Here is a 20,354-nt window from a genome sequence, read left to right on the forward strand (position 1 = left end):
TCATATAAAATCATCAATGAAAACTTCCAAAATTTTCAATAAAATAAAAAACTAAAGTAAAGGTTAATTGGACCTAATTGTAACAATCTCAAAAACATAAAAATTTCAAGAAACGGGTAAAGATTTGACTCACATGAAGAAAAAATTGAAGAACCAGCTTAAACCCTCTTCAATGTCTATTTTTAGAACTGAAAATGATAATAAAATTGTCTAGAAACCTTTAATTTCCATTTGTTTCATTTTAATTTGGCAAAATTGTAAGTTTTTATTTTATTAATTTCTCAGGTTATACCGCCTCATCCACTTAATTTAGGCATATTTATACCTTAAGTCCTCCCCTATTTATTAGTTAAGCTATTTAATCACTTAACTATCACAATTAGCAAGTTTTGCACATTTTTCAATTTAGTCCTTTTTAACAAATTAGACACGTAATTGGTAAAATTTCTTAACAAAATTTTCACATGATATTCCTATCCTACCATAGGCTATAAAATAATAATAAAATAAATTTTCTTCTGGATTCGAATTTGTGGTCCCAAAACTACTGTTTCGATTTTACTAAAAATGGGTTGTTATATATATGTTCCCTAAGATATGTCAATTCTAAGTTTCAAAGTTTATTCAATTTCATTTAATTTTTACAATTTAGTCCCTGTACCAAAAACTAACCAATATAACTTACATAATACATAAATATATATTATATCTTACATAATTTACATAAGATAAACAACTTACATAATTTACATAACTTACATAATACATAAATATATATCATATCTTTACTTACATAACTTAATTATACTTATAAATAAAAAATTACTCGTGTAATTTATTGTAAACTTTAGATTTCAAGAACTACGAAATTGATAGGAGTTGGATGAAATTGTCAAGGGTAAGCAACACCTATCGAAATGGAGTACAAACTTTTCTAAATTTTGCATTTCAAAATGCAAGCCAAGAGAATATGATTCTTTGCCCGTGTAAGAAGTGTGGCAACATCAATTGGCATTATCGTGAAATTGTCTACGAACATCTAATTGTTGATGGCTTTATTCGGGGGTATAAAAAATGGATTTTCCATGGAGAGTGTACATCTAGTGGAACTTCTTCAACGATTAATCCGACTTATCCTGATACTACTTACCATGATTATGTTAGACAAGATGACATGGAAGGTATGTTGCGGGATGCATTTAATATGCACAATCATGGTGAGCAACCTGCGGATTCTTTAGCTTGGAAATCATTTGACAGTAAATTTCCAAGCTTTGCAAGCGATCTTGGGAATGTGATGCTTGGGCTAGCAGCTGACAACTTTAATCCATTTAAAATCATGAGTACTTCGTACAGTACTTGGCCTGTAGTGCTTGTTCTTTACAATTTGCCTCCATGGATTTGTATGAAGCAATCTTCATTTATTTTATCAATGATTATCCCTGGAGAGAATGGTCCCGAAAATGATATTGACATCTATTTGCAGCCACTTATTGAAAAGTTAAAACAATTATGGTCGGGTGTTGAGACATATGATGTATTGAGAAAGGAGACCTTTAATTTACGTGCAGCTTTGTTGTGGACAATTAATGATTTCTCGGCTTATGCTAATTTATCAGGTTGGAGTACTAAAGGACGTTATGCTTGTCCTTGTTGTGCTGCACAAACTTGTTCAAAGTGGTTGTACAATGGGAAGAAGTTCTCTTACATGGGCCATCGTCGGTGGTTAGATGGAAATCATAAATTTAGATTTCAGAGGACTCTATTTGACGGTACTGAAGAGTACAGAGGAGCTCCTGAGCAAACCATTGGATCTGAAATCTTGTTTATGTTAAAAGATATCAATTTTAGTTATGGGAAGATGAATCAACCACCTAACACGTAAACAAAAAGAAGATCAGAGGATGAATCTGATGATGAATCCGATCGAGAGGATGATCCTAATGAGGCGGACTTGTGGAAAAAAAAGGATTATTTTTTTTAGTTGCCTTATTGGGAGCACAACATTTTACGCCACAATCTTGATGTCATGCATATTGAGAAGAATGTCTGCGAAAACATAATTGGGACAATTTTGAATGTCGATGGAAAATCAAAAGAAAATCTTCAAAGCCGACTTGATTTAGTTGACATGAGAATCCGGCGTGATCTTCATCCTCAAGTACTTCTGAATGGGAAATATCGGTTGCCGCCTTCTATTTTTTCAATGTCAAAGGAAGAGAAAGAAGTGTTCTGCATGGTGTTGAAGGATATAAAAGTCTCAGATGCGTATGCGTCAAATATATTTCGATGTGTGAGTCTCAAATATCGAAGATTATATTCATTAAAATCACATGATCACCACATCTTGATGCAAGATTTACTCTCAGTTTCTTTACGGTGCTGTATGTCAAAAAATGTAACGTCCTGTATAATTGAACTATCCAATATAATGAAAGCTATTTGTGGCAAAGTTTTGGATGTTGAAGAACTTGAGAAAGTACAGGATAGAGCGTCTTTGACTTTATGCAATTTGGAGAAGATCTTTTGTAACACCCCCTTTACCTGAGACCGTCGCCGGAGTCGAGCACGAGGCATTACTAAACTTATTTGAGCACTTAAACAAATTCAAACAATTTATATCACACTTTCCAGACAAGCTGTCCAACTGTGTCATAGTTGCTAAATAATTCATATCTCGAGTTATAAAACTCGAAATCCAAATCCGTAAATTTTCTCTGAATTTATACTCATATATCTACTTACCAATTTTTTTCTAGAATTTTTGGTCAAGCCAATTAGTACAGTTTATTATTTAAAATCTCCCCTGTTTCAGGGTTTGACTACTCTGACCTTTGTGTATTACTAATCAGATATCTCTCTGTACAGAGCTTCAATGACTATGCCGTTTGTCTCTAATAAAACTAGACTCAATAAGGAATCTGTACATATAAAGTATGACTTCTAATTATCTTTGTAAAATTTATGGTGAATTTTCAAAGTCAGAACAGGGGATCCAGAAATTGCTCTGGCCCTGTTTCACAAAAATTTAAACATCTCATAAAATATAGCTCATATACCTGTTTTGCTTCTTCCATATGAAAATAGACTCATCGAGATTCGATTCCATAATTTATTCATTATTTAATTCCATTTCTACTATTTTTAGTGATTTTTCAAAGTCAAACTACTGCTACTTACCGAAAACTATTTTAGTACAAATATTGTTAACTAGTTTATAACATCTTTACTTCAATTCATTCAAACTCTATACATGCCATATAAATCTTCAAACATAAAACAAAAGCTACCGAATTGATCTGGATAGTGTGCTTTGTTGTGTTGATCCGATCTACCCACTTCACTTCAAGTCAATCTACATAAAATATTAAACACACACAAGTAAGCTTATTGAAGCTTAGTAAGTTCATAGGTTAAAAGTAATGCTTACCAAACATAATATTTCCAAACAATACCAAAACACTTACTAAAGTTTCCTGCGATTCACAACCATTGTTATAATAATTCACATAGTTGAGCTCAACAAGAACAACTACTCAATCTCTTCCATTTGGATCACTTCTCTTTTATTTCTTATAATCAAATTAGGAAACGGCTTACGAAATTGAGTACGTCGTTGCTCAATGCCACGATTCACAACTCAGTATGGTTTTCCTCATTGAAATACCATACCTACATTTTTCAACTCGGTATGGGAAATGCCATACCTACATTTCTTAACTCAAGATGGATTTGATAATACCATACCTACATTTCACACTCAAGATGGATAATACCGTACCTACATTTCACAACTCAGTATGGATGATACCATACCTACATTTCACACTTTGCCATGGAACAACCATGGTCTTATCCAATCAATTCATCACACGTCACGATACGAGCGTACTCAATCCTGCGTTTTCCTAATTTGCATTTCCACATTTATTCTTTCATTAACAAAATCTACACAATCCCACAACAAATTAGTATATAATAACACATTATAAACTTCAATCATTCACAAATAAACATCTAAATTCAACCATATGAACTTACCCGCTAATTTGTAGAAGATATTGAAATTTAGGGACTATTCGCAACTTTTTCTTTTCCTCGTTCTTCTTTGGATTCTTGATCTATAATATAAAATATTTCTACTCATTAGCATTTATTTGATTTCTATTTCACTTCACAATTTATGCTGTTCAAATTTCAAAATTGCACTTTTACCCCAAAATTTACAGATTTTCACAATTTAGTCCCTACTCAATTCACCCATCAATTGAACTAATTTTTCTCAATTAACACTTTATTTTATCATTATAAACTATTTCAAAACCTTTTATATTCTGAATTTCAACAGCAACCTTCAATTCACAACTTTTCACAATTAAGTCCTAAATATCATTTCCTATCAAAATCACTTAATAAAACCACCTTAATATGAAATTAGAACTTAAATTTCATAATAATTCATCATAAAATTCCTTATCCATCCAGGGTAACTTCCAATTTCACCCATAAAATCAAAAACTAATGAATTCTACAAGTGGACCTAATTGTAAAAGTCATAAAAACATAAAAATTATCAAGAAAAAGCAAGAATTAGACTCACATGATGTAAAAATATGAAAACCAGCTTTCTCCAGACCTTCTATGGCGTTTTGGCTGAGAAAATATGAAGAAATGTCTAGATTTTTCAATTACATCATTATTTAACTATTAACTTTTATCTATTTCCAATTTTGCCCTTGTTCACATTGTTTTCTTGCTTATTTCATACCCAAACCGTCCAGCCATTAACCTTTGGGTCTAATTGCTCTTTAAATCCATCTTTTAAATACTTAAGCTATTTACTCACAATTTAACAAATTTTGTGCTATTTTCAATTTAATCCTTTTAATTAATTAGCCATCCAAACGTTAAAATTTTCTAACTGAAACTTTAATACTAACTCAATGACACTCCATAAATATTTATAAAAATATTTATAGCTTGATTTTCAACTTTGAGGTCTCGATACCTCATTTTTGACCCGCTTGACCTAATAAATTCTTTTAATTCACTAATTTCACCATTTCACAAATTCTTCTAAATTCTTACTTGACTCATAAATATTAAATTACTATCTTGTTCAATCTTATTTGTCGAATTTAGTGATCTCAAATCACCATTTCCGACACCACTGAAAATTAGGCCGTTACATCTTTCCACCTTCCTTCTTCACTATTATGGTGCACTTGGTAATCCATCTCCCTCACGAAGCAATACTTGGTGGACCAAGTTTTTATCGATGGATGTATCCTATAGAAAGGTGCTAATTTATTTCTCAAGTATTCATTCATTCACCTCTATACATTTAGTTACAACTTTTGATAAATATTGTATATCGTGTTTAGGTTCCTAAGCAAATTGAAGTCATATTGTCGCAATAAGCGTTATCCAGAAGGTTCAATTGCTGAAGGCTACTTGGCAGAGGAGTGCATGACCTTCTGTTCTAGATATTTAGAAGATGCTGAAACACGATTGAATAGACCAAGTAGAAATGCTAGGTTCAATGATCATAACTTGGCCGAAACTTATTTATTCCAAAGTTATGGAGAACCAATCGGCAAAGTTGAAATTGCAGAATTAGATGATATATCGTGGATACAAGCACATCGATATGTACTTTTTCACCATGATTCAATTGAACCATTACGTAAGTAAGTTATAAAATTTCCTTACATATTCGTTATTTTGATTTGTTTATCTTCTAATCAATTAAACTTGTTTTTAACATAGTGAGTACAAACAAATTTTGAGATCTCGTGTACGCTCTTGAAGATTAAAACATCGAGATATTAATAAGTTATTCACAGAATCTTTTCATGAATGGTTAAGCCAAACGGTATGTAACTAAAGTTAATAAGTTACATATAATCGCGAAATTTAGTTAATCAAATAAGAATGTTTTTACATAATACATTTATAATTATTCAATTTACTTTCGATTCAATAGGTTTGGAGTGGGAAGGACGTCAATGACGAAGTTAAATGGCTTTCCTAAGGTCCGAACAGAGTAATAAAAAGATATAGTGCCTTCCTCATCAATGGATACAGATTTCATACAAAGTATCGCGAGAGAATGAGAAGAACTCAAAATTGTGGAGTTGTTGTTAATTCTTCAATTGCAAGTTATGCTAGTACTAAGGACAGTAATCCGATTGAGGGTAATGTGGAGTATTACGGACTTCGTACCGACATTGTTGAGTTGGATTACTATGGCAGATGGAAAGTTATCTTATTTCGTGTGATTGGGCTGATGTTAATCTTGCCGAGGAATTAAAAAGATCAATTTGGTTTTACAATGGTGAATTTCTCTCGCTTGATTCACATGGACAACAATTGATGGACGAGCCATATGTATTTTCCTCTCAAGTGAAACAAGTTTTTATTTGAAAGATCCAACGATGAGGTTGGTATGTTGTACTCCAGAACACCCTTAGAGACTTGTTTGATATGGGTAATAGAAGTAGAGATGACATCGTCGAAAGATCAGAAACATTACCTTTTCCAGAACAAAACTTAGATGAAAATATCCCTAGTACTAGTACAAAACATCAATGGGTTCGACATGATGTGGATGGAGATATTTACGAATAATGATGTAGTAAGATTTTACGATTTTTTAATTATATGTAATATTATAATTTTAATCTTGGTCATGTTATATAATTTTAACTATTTTATATGTACTATTATTGTTGTAATTTGTTACTGAAACTTTAACTATTTTATGTGTATTGCAGGAAAAATGCGTAGAAGAAGATTATGAGATTTAAGTATTGTCCAGAATACTCCAAATTCGGAAGAAGCAAATAATGAACAGCAGACAGTTGTTGGATCTTCGAATGTGCCGGAGACACTTGACGAGCCTGAAGAATTTCAAAGTAATGTTAAGTTCATTTTACATGTGTTGACTTTTGTTATTGATTTATTTGTCAATTTTATTATAATAATAGTATATCATTTTTCAGCTGAAAGTGGTGGGACGCGCAGAGTTCGAGGACATATGCTGCTTAGAGATTTATACGATTTAGTTCCTGTGGAGCGTGTCAAAGTAAGTAGAAAGTCAGCCTGTTAGATCTGAAGCTCGACTTTTAGCAAGCTATTTGGGCATTTTAGCACGAAATGCCAATATGTTGCCCATCAACTACGAATCATGGCATTACATGCTTGATAGCAACAAAAATCAGGCTCTCGCTAATATTAAGGTAACAAAATGTGAATGTAATTTATAATACTTTGGTTTAAGTTTCATTTATATTTACATTCTAAACTTGTGTTTTTTAGGAGAGATTTGCTTTAGAGGTCTCCGATGATTATATCAAGAAGGCATTGGGTAAAAAATGGCGAGACAATAAAAGCACTTTAAAAAAATAATATTTTAAGAAAGACATAAGCCTCGAGGAAAAATTGAGAAATGTCCCGCTGGGAATGCTGAGGTACCAATGGGAAGATGCGATTAGATTCTGGAATTCAAAGAAAGGAGAGGTATTACGTATTTCCAAACTCTTATATATAGTGTTTACTATATACGTAATAATAATTTCATTATGTAGGACCGTGAGCGAGTTGGAACAAGCGTGAGTAAAATAAAAATTCACGCATTACACCGGGTCAAGAAGTTTTGCTTCAGAATCGAGGCCGAGGTATTATGAATTTATTAATTCTTTCAAATATTAATAACTTTCTACTATTAAATAATATTTTTACTATATATTGTAGGAAGTAAAATCGGACAAAAGTTGGACGCCTTCAGCTTTTTGAGATTACGCATAGGAAGAAAGATGGATCGGATCTCCTATGACATCCGAAGCTGGAGAAATTATGGTATATTTACTTAATAATATTTAATTTATTCTAAATATTTATAATGTTTAATTATAATTGTTTAATTCAATTCATCATTAGTAGTTTTAAATAATGTTAAGTTATGTTGCATTCTTTTTTATTATATATTTCGTTTCTAACTCTTTAATTGATTTTTTAGGAGAAAGTAAGGAGAAGAAGGCAAAATATGAAGCGATTGCTTCGACTGATAGTTCTATTAATCTTGAGAACATTGATAACAGAATTATCACTGAAGTTTTGGGTCTTAAAAGGTACGGTCGGGTTCGATTTCAAGGATCTGGTGTTACCCCAACCCAATATTTTGGATCCGGCTCCCAGCAGTACATGCCTTCCGGAAGTCAAGCTCAAGCTGAAGTTCAGAGGTTAAGAGTCTAGATAGCTCAGGTGCAAGTGAACACGGTTGAGCAAATTGTCGAGGTTCAATGAAAATATAAAGAACTCTAGCAACAACTTAGAGCAGAGGCAGCAGAGAGGGAGGCAGCTGCAGCAACGAGAAAGGCAGAGGCAGCAGCAATGGCAGCAGAGTAGAGCAAAAAGTACGATGACCTCCAGCTATAGCTTCAGCGGATGATGCAGATGTTTCAGCAGTCGCAAAAGCCGCCATCTTAGACATTAGTTTTCTCGTTGTAAGAATGTTTTTAACTTTGTCACGTTTAACATTATTGTAAGAATATTTTAAATTATACTTTATTTATTAATTACATCATATATCTTTCGTTAAATTTAAAGTATCATTTAGAATTAATGTTTTTGGTTGTATTTTTAATGCTAAATTTGCTGTTTTTGGCTGCATTTTATGCTATATTTGTTGTATTTGGTTGGATTTAATGCATGAAGGGCTGGATATTGGTGAAAAAAATGCATTGCAAATCTGCCAAAATTAGTGACGTTTGTGGGAAAAATGCCGCTAAAAGTCATGGCTTTTAGCGGCTTTTTTGCAAACATCGCTAAAAGCCATGACTTTTAGCGGCGCTTTCTCAGCAAATGCCACTAAAAGCCATGACTTTTAGCCACGCTTTTTTACAAACTCCGCTAAAAGTCATGGCTTTTAGCGACGTTTTTTTAAATAAACGCCACTAATTTTTGCGGCGTTACCTATAGCAGCGTTTTTTGCGACATTTTCAAAAGCGTCGCTAAAGGCTAAAAAAGCGCTGCTAAAAGTCTATTTTCTTGTAGTGTGACTTCCATGGCCTTAGTGTTGCAATGCTCACTCTACAATTTCTTTCAGTTTGGGCTATTATCGACTTCCTACTCCACCTCAATCACGTCGTTAGGTTTCCCATGATACCATTTGGCCAATTTTGGTCTCAAAATGACATAAAACTAATAAAAAACTATTTATTAATAACATAAGCTAAAAATCGACAAAAGTAAAGAAAAGACACCGAAATTGCTTGAAATTAAGTTCCTCTACTGTAATGGAGAGCTTAATTTGACATATCAAATTACAACAGATAAACTAACTTTTAATTTTCATAAAATAAAAGTATGAAATTCAAAATTATACCACAACCACCTCAATTTAAAAAAAAAAATCTAAAAGTGATGAGGGGAAAAAGAGGTGTCGCCTGACAATTTGGCTTCACCCCTTTTTTCAATAAAATATTATTTATTATTAAAATATTTTTTTATAGTTGGTGCCGCTTGACACATTGGTGGCATCCAATTTAAATGCAAAAGATATCCTATTTCCGTAATTAATCTACAACTTATCTCATTTTTGTAATTAATTTTTTATATTATTTTGATAAAAGAAAAACCTTTGAAGTTGTATAGGCAAATATATAATTGGCTAAAAGCCTACAAAGCTAAGGATGAAAAGCAAAAAAGAAAAAAGAAAAAAGAAAAAAAACAGGTTGAGAGAGAGTGGAATTGAAAAACAATTACTTTGACCTAAACTAGATATAAATCTAAAATAATAATAAAAATTAAATTTTGAGCAAAAAAACTCTAAACTTGCTATAAATAATGTTATATTTCCTCAGTATATATATAATATTATATTTTGTACTTTTCATAATATCTTATAATCATTTAATTATATTTATATTTAATTCTATGTATTTGAGGATTAAACTGATAGAATTTATAAATATGGAGGGTTAAATTTATTGAATTATTTAGAATTATAATCAAATTGATAGAATGTGTAAGCATTGAGGACCAAATGTGTTATTATACTAGTTAGAAAAAGCCATGACTCCATTACCCCTTTAATGAAGAGCGATTAAAACAAAAAGATCTAAAATAATAATGATGAAATTGAAAATTTCTATAATTTAGTGAACAAAAGAGAAACACACTAATAATGAAGTGATTAATAATATAATTTACCCTAAAATTTTAGTACCATTATAATATAATTTATTCCCAATTCATCTGAAATTAAATTATTATGTTTCTAGATAAACAACCCAGAATGTAGTCTAATTTTACATTTGTTGGTCAATTTCCAAGACCATTTGAAGTGAAATCAAATATTCATACCCGAAAAGGTATAGCATCACTTTCGGCACATTTAATTTACTCAAAGCTACAAATTCAGAGAAATATAAATGGCAGACGAAACATATTAAATTACAGTAAATCCAAACATAACCATCCCCCATTAAATATTGGTCTAGAATTGGAAACCCCAAAGGACAAAAATTAGATGAAAAAAAAGTAACAAGAATTAGAACGTGCGCAGCTACCTTTACCTTTTTTATCACATAAACAAAAAAAAATAATTACAAATTTTAAAAATAACATTATTATAAAGAGTAATCATGAACACTAAATATAAATTCAATAAGTTAGAAATTAAAATTTTAGAAATTTAGAATTGGTTTTGAAGCGTGAATATCATTGTCTTTAAAAATATTTCAAATATTTATGTGCTCCCCAAGATTCAATAAGTAGTTGTATTAACTAGTAAGAAAATAGGGAATAAGGAAGAAGGAAACAATTTGAAAGAATAGGGCATGTTTGGAGAAGAACATAAAGTAAACTGATTCAGTATCTCTCAAGGTTGTCATGCATAGTTTTTATTTGATTCTAAAGGCTAAGAAAATTTAGAAAATCAAGAAATTTAGTTTGACCAAAATAGTAAAAAATAAAATAAATAAAAATGTAAAAAGTAAACTGAAATGAGCTTTCGGTCTTAGGGCTTGTGCATGTGTCCATCCTCTTATTTTGGTTCGTATAAACATCATTTTAATATTACTCTATAAGTACAATAATAAAAGGGAGATGAAAGAAGGTAGTTTAATTAGAGAGGAAGCATCATGCGGTGTCCTTTCCTTTTATTCATTTGTCCTCCTCAGAAAAAGGAAAATCTAGTGAGAAATTAAGCTGATTCTCCTTCTTATTTACAAACAGTTTATGATAGGGAAAGTGGTTGGTTATGGAGAGTCGATAGTAATAGTGATTGGAGAGGAAAAACAAGAGAGAGATGGAGAAGAAGGTAAGGGGGTTAAGACATTTAATGGTGACGGTATTCCTGTCAGGAATGGGAAACTTCATAGTGATACCGGGCATCACGGATGTTACCATGTTCGCACTTTGCCCTGCTACCGATGAATGCTCCCTCGCCATTTACCTATCTGCTTTCCAACAAGCTGTACGTTCTCTTCTTCTTCTTCTTCTTCTTCTTCTTCTTAACAAAATTGCAACCCCTAAAAGCTTGTATAGGAAAATAATAATAACAGGTTCATGGTCCTATGTTCTTAACACAATCCCACCACTAGCTTTGTTGGTTTGGTTTTGGTATTGGAATCCCTGCAAAGCCACAACATGTTCCTTCAAAATCAAAATCCTCAAACCTTTTTTTTTTTTTTTTTTTTAGTATTTCGTTTGTAGAAAAATCATCCACTTTTGCAAGCATCCATTACTACACTATATTACATATTTACTAGGTAACTTCCTCTTTTAAATTTTTTTTTTAAAAAAATACTAAACTGTGGGTATTGAAACAAAACCCTTTTATCTACTAGAAATTCCGTCATATATATGTATATTCACGTGGAAATAAAAATTTTGAATTTAAATATGTGTTTAAAAATAACATATAATAAATAATGAAACATAAGGTTCGAACCTTATTAATACTGAAAATCCTATCACAAGCATACGCATGTAGAAACTACGGATTTAAAACATAGATGTGTGTTTAAAAATAACATACAGTATATAATGAAACTTAATGTTTGAAACTAATTAATCATAATAACACATGAAATATGTATGATATTAAAATAAAAAAATAGATTAAATTGTGAGTAAAACAAAATTTAAACATATAAATACATCAAATAAACAATATTAAATGCAATGTAATTATTTATCAACAATTATTTATCAACAATTATGAGTTAGCATCGAGTTGACTTGTGACAACAACTCAATTAACAATAATATTAATATATACAATTATCGGAGATAATAACTTGTATATATTAAAATATAAATGTATGAAATATATTAAAATAAAGTTGGAAGGCTTTTTTTAAGATAGATTTTTAATAAAAATATTAGATAAAAATTTCAAATGACATATTTATTTTATATACATTATATTTGGTACAAAGTATAAATATATATATATATATATATATAAAACACCTATGTTGTGAATATTATCAAATTCTAATAATGATTTTAAAAGTTTAAATGAGGAAAAAAGTCTTTGCTTGCATATCTCATTTTCATCTACTATTATTTTCAAAAGATTGATAAATTGGAAAAATGGAAAATCTAGTAATTAATATACATTAACGTCAAACCCACTATGTAATAGGTTAATACATATAAACAAAGCTTTTAAATTAGTAGTAAGTAAATCACGGGATGGTAAGGATCTTTCCTACTTTAATTAATGGATGAGAGTTCAATTCTCATTCTGAGTATGGAGGAGTTTTAAAATTTATGACCAACACCTATCCTCTTAATGTGCCTACAAAATACGGAGAATTAGTTATTGGACTCGTTTAGTTAGATATCTTAAAAAATAAAAATAGAAAAACAAGTATTTATTCTTTTATTATTCATGAAAGTTTTAATTTTAATTAAATATAAAAATATATTTGGTGAACCCTGAATACACAAGTTACAATGTTAGCTTTTTCTTTTTCTTTTAAAATATATTAGCAATTTTTAAATAACTAAATTTTAAAGGAAAAATAAGATAAGGTATAAATATAAAAGGAAATTATACATACATTTGTTTGACCTTAGTTGGTGAAACTAAAATTGAAATTTCAATATCTTCAAAGTTAATTTATGACAAGGTAGGGAAATTGTACACCTAGGGACCTTTTTCTTTAGTTGACTCACCATATGGATCACTACCTTAATTACCTAAGTGGTGGTAATGTAGGGTGCCTTTTCTTGAGTGATATTTTCATGGAATTTAATGCTAAAGTTGTCCCTTCCAAGCAATGCATGGGATGGGTTTGGATAATTAGCTCTACTTTTTATTTTTACTTCTTCAATTCTTTATTTTTAGATTTTAAAATTTTAGGTTAATTGTTAATATTTGTTAAAATTATTATATTAAATTTATTTTTATTATTATATATTATTATTTTTAATTATATCACTATTAAAGGAGTATTTTTATTTTAAAATATCACATTAATAATTTAATAAAAAATTTAATTAAATTATCAAGTCAACCTAAATTTTAAAATATAAAAATTAAAAATTAAAATTTAAAAAAAATACATGACTGATGACAATTTTAACCTAATTCAAAATGTAGAAGGCATGCATCGCAATGGCGTGACATAGTGACATTTAGGAAAGAAGGCAAAACCTAACTATGAGAGGGAAGCAACTTCCTATGCAGTGCCGACAAACACGGTCATCTTTGTCCCTTGCACTTTTTAACTTTTTCAAACGAAGTTTCATGGCTGCAGAGTTCGTAAGACGGTGCCAAAAAAATTAGGCATAACTATTATTTTGGCCCTCTAACTTTATTAAAGAAGTCATTTTAGTCATAAATTTAAATTTTTTTTGTTTTCTTTTAAATTTTTTAAATTTGTGTTTTTTGTCAAATCATATCAAAATAGATGAAAAAATTAACATTTGTTAACTTTACGACGTGGCATACATATGGATTGCTTTGTAGGTGACACATCAATAATTAATTAAATTTTTATAATTTTAAAAAATAATTAAATATTGACGTGTCATTCGCATGACAATTCGTGTATATGCAACATCAAAAAGTTAAAAAATATTAATTTTTCATTTATTTTAGATTGATTTGATAAAATATAAGTTTAAAAGTTTAAAAAATTAAGAGATAAAAAATAAATCATTATATTAAAAGGTTACAACCGAAATTCTACGCGCTAAAGCTGAGCTTCCTATATAATCTCCCGTTTGTTAACGGAAAAATAAAATAAAATTATATTTTTAAATATTTGAATTTTGTTCCATATTTTTAAATTAGTATTCAAGTTCCTTTTGTGTCCAAATTGATAATAGATTCATCTTAACACCGTAAAAGTAAAAATAAGATGACATAAAATTAAGATTTAAAAACAAAATAAATATATTTAATTCACAATTAAATATTATTTAGGACTTGAAGCTAATTTTGGTATAAATTTAAAATTTAGTACATAGCAAAATTTCTATTGATTTAAATTTCTATTTAGATTTGATAAACTCAACATTTGGGTTTATCGAGTCTAAGATATCAAGGAAATCTTTAGAAATTGTGGTAAAGCCTTAGAAATATGAGTAAATTTTAGAAATTTTGATATAATCTTAAAATTTTGATAGCTACTTAATTGTTTTTTAAAATCCTCAAATGTTTTGGTAAATCATTAAAAAGAATTTGTATTGTCTTAAAAAATTTTGATATTGTCTTAAAAAATTTTGATATATACTTATTTTTTAATTTATACCAAAATTAGTTTCCATCCTAAATAATATTTAATTACTTAATTAAATATATTGTATGTTGTTTATTATATATCAATTTCCATGTCATCTTATTTCAAGGATGTAAAGAAAATGATATAAATATGCGACATAAACCAAATTCAATTACGGATTTGAACCGATTTGAATTTGAAAATTAGAAGAAAATTTAAATACTTAAAAATTTATATGATAGAAATTGAAAATAATATAAGCTTTGGGATGTATTAAAAAATCCCACACATTATCATCCATTTCCAACCTCAGTAAAATACAATTGAATTAATTAATTGATCGGTGGCATTGATTTACTTAAATGGATAATGATGCAGATGATAGGAGTAGGGACGGCATTGATGATTCCACTTATAGGAAATCTATCGGATGAGTATGGGAGAAAAGCACTACTCACATTGCCTATGACATTATCAATTATCCCCCTTGGTATGCTTCCAAAGCTTCTTTTCATTTCTGTTCCTTCCTTCTTTGCATCTAATTGGCTTATTGTTGAAAAGTTTTGATTTTAGGTTCTAATTACCTGCTCTTTAACATGGAAATTAAGTTGATTTGACAGATGCTTTTTTGCAGCTGTATTGGCATGCAGCAGAACAACCAATTACTATTACGCCTATTATGCAGTCAGGACTCTGACTGCCATGGTCTCTGAAGGCAGCATCAACTGCCTATCTCTTTCTTATTTGGTAACCTTCAACCCTCATTGTTACTTCTTTTATCTCTCTCCTGTCATTGATATGTAGTATGAGAACACATATCACATATTCAGCTTTAAGTCTACTTGACATAATTTTAGCATTACGTTTGGAGATTAATAGATTTAAACTTTTAATTGATGCTGAAGTTGTGGTATCTTTTGTTTGTAGGCAGACAATATATCAGATAGCGAACGAGCATCTGCATTTGGAATTCTGTCAGGAGTAAGCTCTGGTGCATTTGTGTGCGCAACCTTAGCAGCTCGTTTCCTTTCCACTGCTTCAACATTTCAGGTTCTTCCTTCACCATCTTTACAACCTCTTACACGCTACCTTGCTCATTGTTGCATCTCAATCTTTTTTTACATTTGTTTTTTTTTTTCTCTTTTTCAATCCTTTCAGGTTGCTACATTTGTATCAACGCTTGCTCTAGTGTACATGAGAATATTCCTTGAGGAAAGTAGACCTGATCAAGTTGATAGTATGATACAACCAATGTTGAAAGAAGGGGAAGATATCATTCAAAAGGATGGAAATGCACCTGGAAAGATGCCAGTATTCAAGAAAATTCCATCACTGGGGGATGTTATTTGCTTGCTAAAGAGCAGGTAATACTTGTGATTCATATTTTGATGGTGTATATTGTATGAAATGGCTAATAAAGTTGTAATTTCAGTCCATCATTTTCCCAAGCTGCAGTTGCAGCATTCTTCGCTAGTCTTGCGGAGGGTGGGATGATATCTTCTTCAATGGTATGTATGACTTCCTTTTCAAGTGTGTAACTATGACCTTCGCCATATGATGTTCAAACAATTTAAGACTCTTACAATTACAGCTGTCTGATAAAATTTTCTACCGTACAGTACTATTTAAAGGCTCGTTTCCACTTTAACAAGAATCAGTTTGCTGATCTGATGCTAATTGATGGAATTGCATCAACCATTTCTCAGGTAAATGTACATGGTATTATAATATTGTTGTTAATGAATCATTTTCTCATATGCTTCTGAATTTGCAGTTGTTCCTCATGCCCCGACTGGTATCTTCAATAGGAGATAGAAGGTTGCTTTCAGTAGGACTCTTAGTCACTTGTATAAATGTAAGAGTTGTATACTCACCTTGTTCAACCTTTATTCGCGTATCCTTGTAAGCTGATGATGTTATTGTGACTTGATGTGTTTGGAAAACCAGTGTTGCTCAAACTCTACATTTTTGTTGACATTGGGTATTACGATATAATCCTCCAAAATTGAATATACCTAATCGGATACATATCCACATTTGACGCTCACACTGGAGTACAAGTAAAAGATGGTCTACTAATGAATTTTCACTTGGTGTGCATGCAGGCCATTCTTTACAGCGTAGCCTGGTCAGCTTGGGTAACATTTTTCACCGAAATTGATGGTTTCAGTATTCTTTTATACTACTAGACTCAGTATTTACACCTCCTTTCAAGCTCAAATGACCTGATATCTAACTGCAGGTTCCATATGCAGCAACAACATTGTCTATTGTGATGGTCTTTGCACCACCATCTGTAAGTCCTTCACTTGTATATGTCACTGCCAGCTTTAGTTTTTTTGTATTAGCTTAAAGAGTATATGTTTGTTTGATTATGTATTGTAAACAGTTACGTAGTATCGCATCAAAACAATTTGGCCCCGGAGAACAGGTAAGTTGTAGCAAATTGATTCTTCACTTCACTGCTATTTCAATCCTCTGAGTTCATTTGGACATTAATAACATATCAGGGGAAAGGTCAAGGATGCATCTCAGCCGTAAGTTCTTTGGCCAACATCATAGCTCCATTAATTTTTAGTCCTCTTACAGGTGTGTGTTAAGACAAGGTCATTAATTTTGTTCCCTTAAATATAGCTTTCATTGACCAATTTCTCTTCATCCAGCATTGTTCTTGTCTGAAGAGGCACCATTTCAATTTCCTGGGTTTAGTATTATGTGCATCGCCATCACATTGGTAATGGATATCCACTATTCCCTCCTTTCTTCAAAAAAATAGCCTTTGTTGATGATAACTTCATCAATTCATTATCTGTTGCTACCTAAATTTATGTACTTTTTTTTTAACAGATGATTGCCTTCATCCAAAGTTTGAGGATGGGGAGTCATGTTTCAGCCGACACTGACAAACACAATAGTAATTGCGTCCAAGTTTAGTTAGGATTAAGAGAGCTTGATTCAACTAAATATCATCCATATAATTTATCATCCCTAAATTTTAATATAAGAGATAGAATTTTAATTTTGTGCAGTATTATACATAAAATTTTGATTTGATTCGATTTAATTTTCACAAACCCCTATCGTTATTATTTATATAACACCATTTTATCACATATTGCATACACAAATAATTATATTTGTTATATGATTTTTTCATCATAATTGCATTTCATGTACTATATATATTTGATAAACTTTCAGTAGATTTTAACATATTTATTTTTATTTATTTATTGTTATATTTATTTTAATATTTTTTATGTTTATATATTATTGGTATTTTTAAAAATTTCCCAAATTTATTATAAAATACAATTTCAAATTCAATAACATGCCCCTATTGAAGTAGGGGTATCAATGTAATACTATTAAAAGTGAACAATAAGTTCAATTTCCTGTCTAAAATTTTAAAATTAACAAAGTTGTCTTTTAAACTTAAAAACAAAAAACTTTAAATATATAATCTTTATTATTTTATTTTAATTAAAATATGTTAGATTAACTTACAATTAATTTATTTAATTTTGAATTTTAGATTAAAATAAAATTTATTATAATTTTTTTAAAATTTAAAATTTATGAATTAAATGATAGTAAATAAAGAAATAATTATATATAATTAGTTTTTATCCTGTATGCGATGTCTTGATTACTCATGTGTTTTATAAAAATTTATTATTTAAATTACAATATATTAAATAAAATTATTGATGAAACAATATTTAATTTTTTTAAAAATTATGAATATAATTTATGATTTAATTAAAATGAAGGAAATTTGAAAGATAAAATTGTTATAATAAAGCTTTAAATAATCTTTAATTTTAAAAATAAAGCTTAAAATATTTTTATTTTTAAATTTTAATTTAAATATTATGATAAATATTATTTAACTTTGTTTTAATTAAATATTATTTACCTTTATGATAAATATTATATTATGTTTTATTTTTGAATTTTCAACTTTAAACTATAATTTTTAAGGATAAATAAAAATATATTATTTAAATATTAAAATTAATAAATAAATTAATGGAAAAGTAGCATACTTAATAAATTAAGGTGCAACTATGATAAGTTTATAATATTCAGAATTTATTTATTTTAACTATTATATTTTAAACAGTTAAATTATAATGATATATTTTTAAAAATGGTAAGAAATTTAAATAAATTGAGATATATAAAAAAATATAGAAAATGAGTCATTTGGTATAATTTAAAAAAAGTATTAAATATGTCAACTATATTATTAAATTAACGAAATTATACTACAAATATAGTATTTTTCAAATTAAAAATTGAAATAGCATTAAATATAAAATCCAAAATAAGGATTAAAATTAAAAATCTAATTATCTTAAAATATAATATATTAATATCACAATTAAAATTCAAAAATTAGAACTAAAGCTATCTTAAATTTAAAATAAAAATAAAAGGTTAAAATTAAAACTAAAATAAATAATAGAAAAATGACTTAAATATAAACATGTCAATAAAATAAGATATTACAATAAAGTTATTTAAATGAAGTAAGGACTTAATCATAACCATGTAAAATATGAAAGGACCTAAAATGAAATTAATCCAAATTAAAGAATTAAATATCCACTTCCTACATGTTCAACATTGAATGGTCCTTTAATGGCTTAATCATAACAATAAGTGAAGTCGCAACATTCAAATAAGGAAAGTCACGGCGTTAATGACTGTTTGACAATATCATGACATGAAGAGTGTAATGTTGCAGCGTTGAGAAAAAGAAATTGCGATGTTGGGATTTGGAGCTCGTGACATCATTTGCTATGTAACCCCTAAAACATGCCATTTGGTTCAATGAGTCATGCAAAATGGTTCTCAGCATAAGCCTAACTAAAAACAAGATGTTAACATACACGAAGACATTTAAAATATATATAATCATGGCATCTAGTTCATTATACCATAACATGGTTAAGTAGGTAACTTAGCATACATCACAAACATACACTTCCACTAAACAAGCATCCAAAGTTCAACATATGCCATTGTATACATAAATGTCCTAAACATAAAAAATCGCATGACCATCATATACTAACCAAAACTATATCTAAGGCTCATTTGGTCTCTAAGAATTTGGTACATGCCAATGGCAATTCAACTTCAAAATAACATTACAAACATTGAGTTGAGCCAAGGAACAATCTTTGGATGGTGCTGTACTTCACAACCAAATTAAAATATACTTGATACCTATGCACGAAAACAAATATATCCATACGCTAAACATTGAAAGCTCAATGGTACTAACATAATTTGAATTGACATATAATTGTGTCATATGACCTTCAAAGCTCTTAATTTGCATCGTGCATGATCTTGCACATATTAATCATATCTCGTATTCGTTAACATAGATATTAAATGAGCCGGAGTCCATTTCCTTAGTTTAATCACATTTCATTTCTTTCTCATTTATCTCGTATATCATTAACACCTTTACATATTAGCTTTTTTTAATTGATTTCGGACTTAAGAACCGATACACAGATTAATCCACCATCACATCAATATACACTTGTACGCTTAGAATTTAGAGTAGTGATACATTCTTAGACCTCT

The 20,354-nt window shown here is 29.5% G+C and overlaps 1 protein-coding gene across 1 annotated transcript; it reads left to right on the top strand.

Annotated features, from left to right (window-relative positions):
- The first annotated feature begins 11,052 nt into the window (after window positions 1-11,052).
- Window positions 11,053-17,821, top strand: LOC108478609 (uncharacterized). Its single transcript, XM_017781075.2, has 14 exons — window positions 11,053-11,482; window positions 15,126-15,237; window positions 15,382-15,494; window positions 15,675-15,797; window positions 15,906-16,111; window positions 16,180-16,255; window positions 16,367-16,453; window positions 16,522-16,602; window positions 16,853-16,885; window positions 16,990-17,043; window positions 17,137-17,178; window positions 17,258-17,336; window positions 17,411-17,481; window positions 17,595-17,821. Exons 1-14 carry the CDS (start codon window positions 11,315-11,317, stop codon window positions 17,679-17,681), a joined length of 1,332 nt encoding a protein of 443 aa, XP_017636564.1. The 5' UTR covers window positions 11,053-11,314; the 3' UTR covers window positions 17,682-17,821.
- The last annotated feature ends 2,533 nt before the right edge of the window (window positions 17,822-20,354 follow it).

This window comes from Gossypium arboreum, chromosome 12 (assembly GCF_025698485.1).
Source record: "Gossypium arboreum isolate Shixiya-1 chromosome 12, ASM2569848v2, whole genome shotgun sequence".
Classification (NCBI taxonomy): Eukaryota; Viridiplantae; Streptophyta; class Magnoliopsida; order Malvales; family Malvaceae; genus Gossypium; species Gossypium arboreum.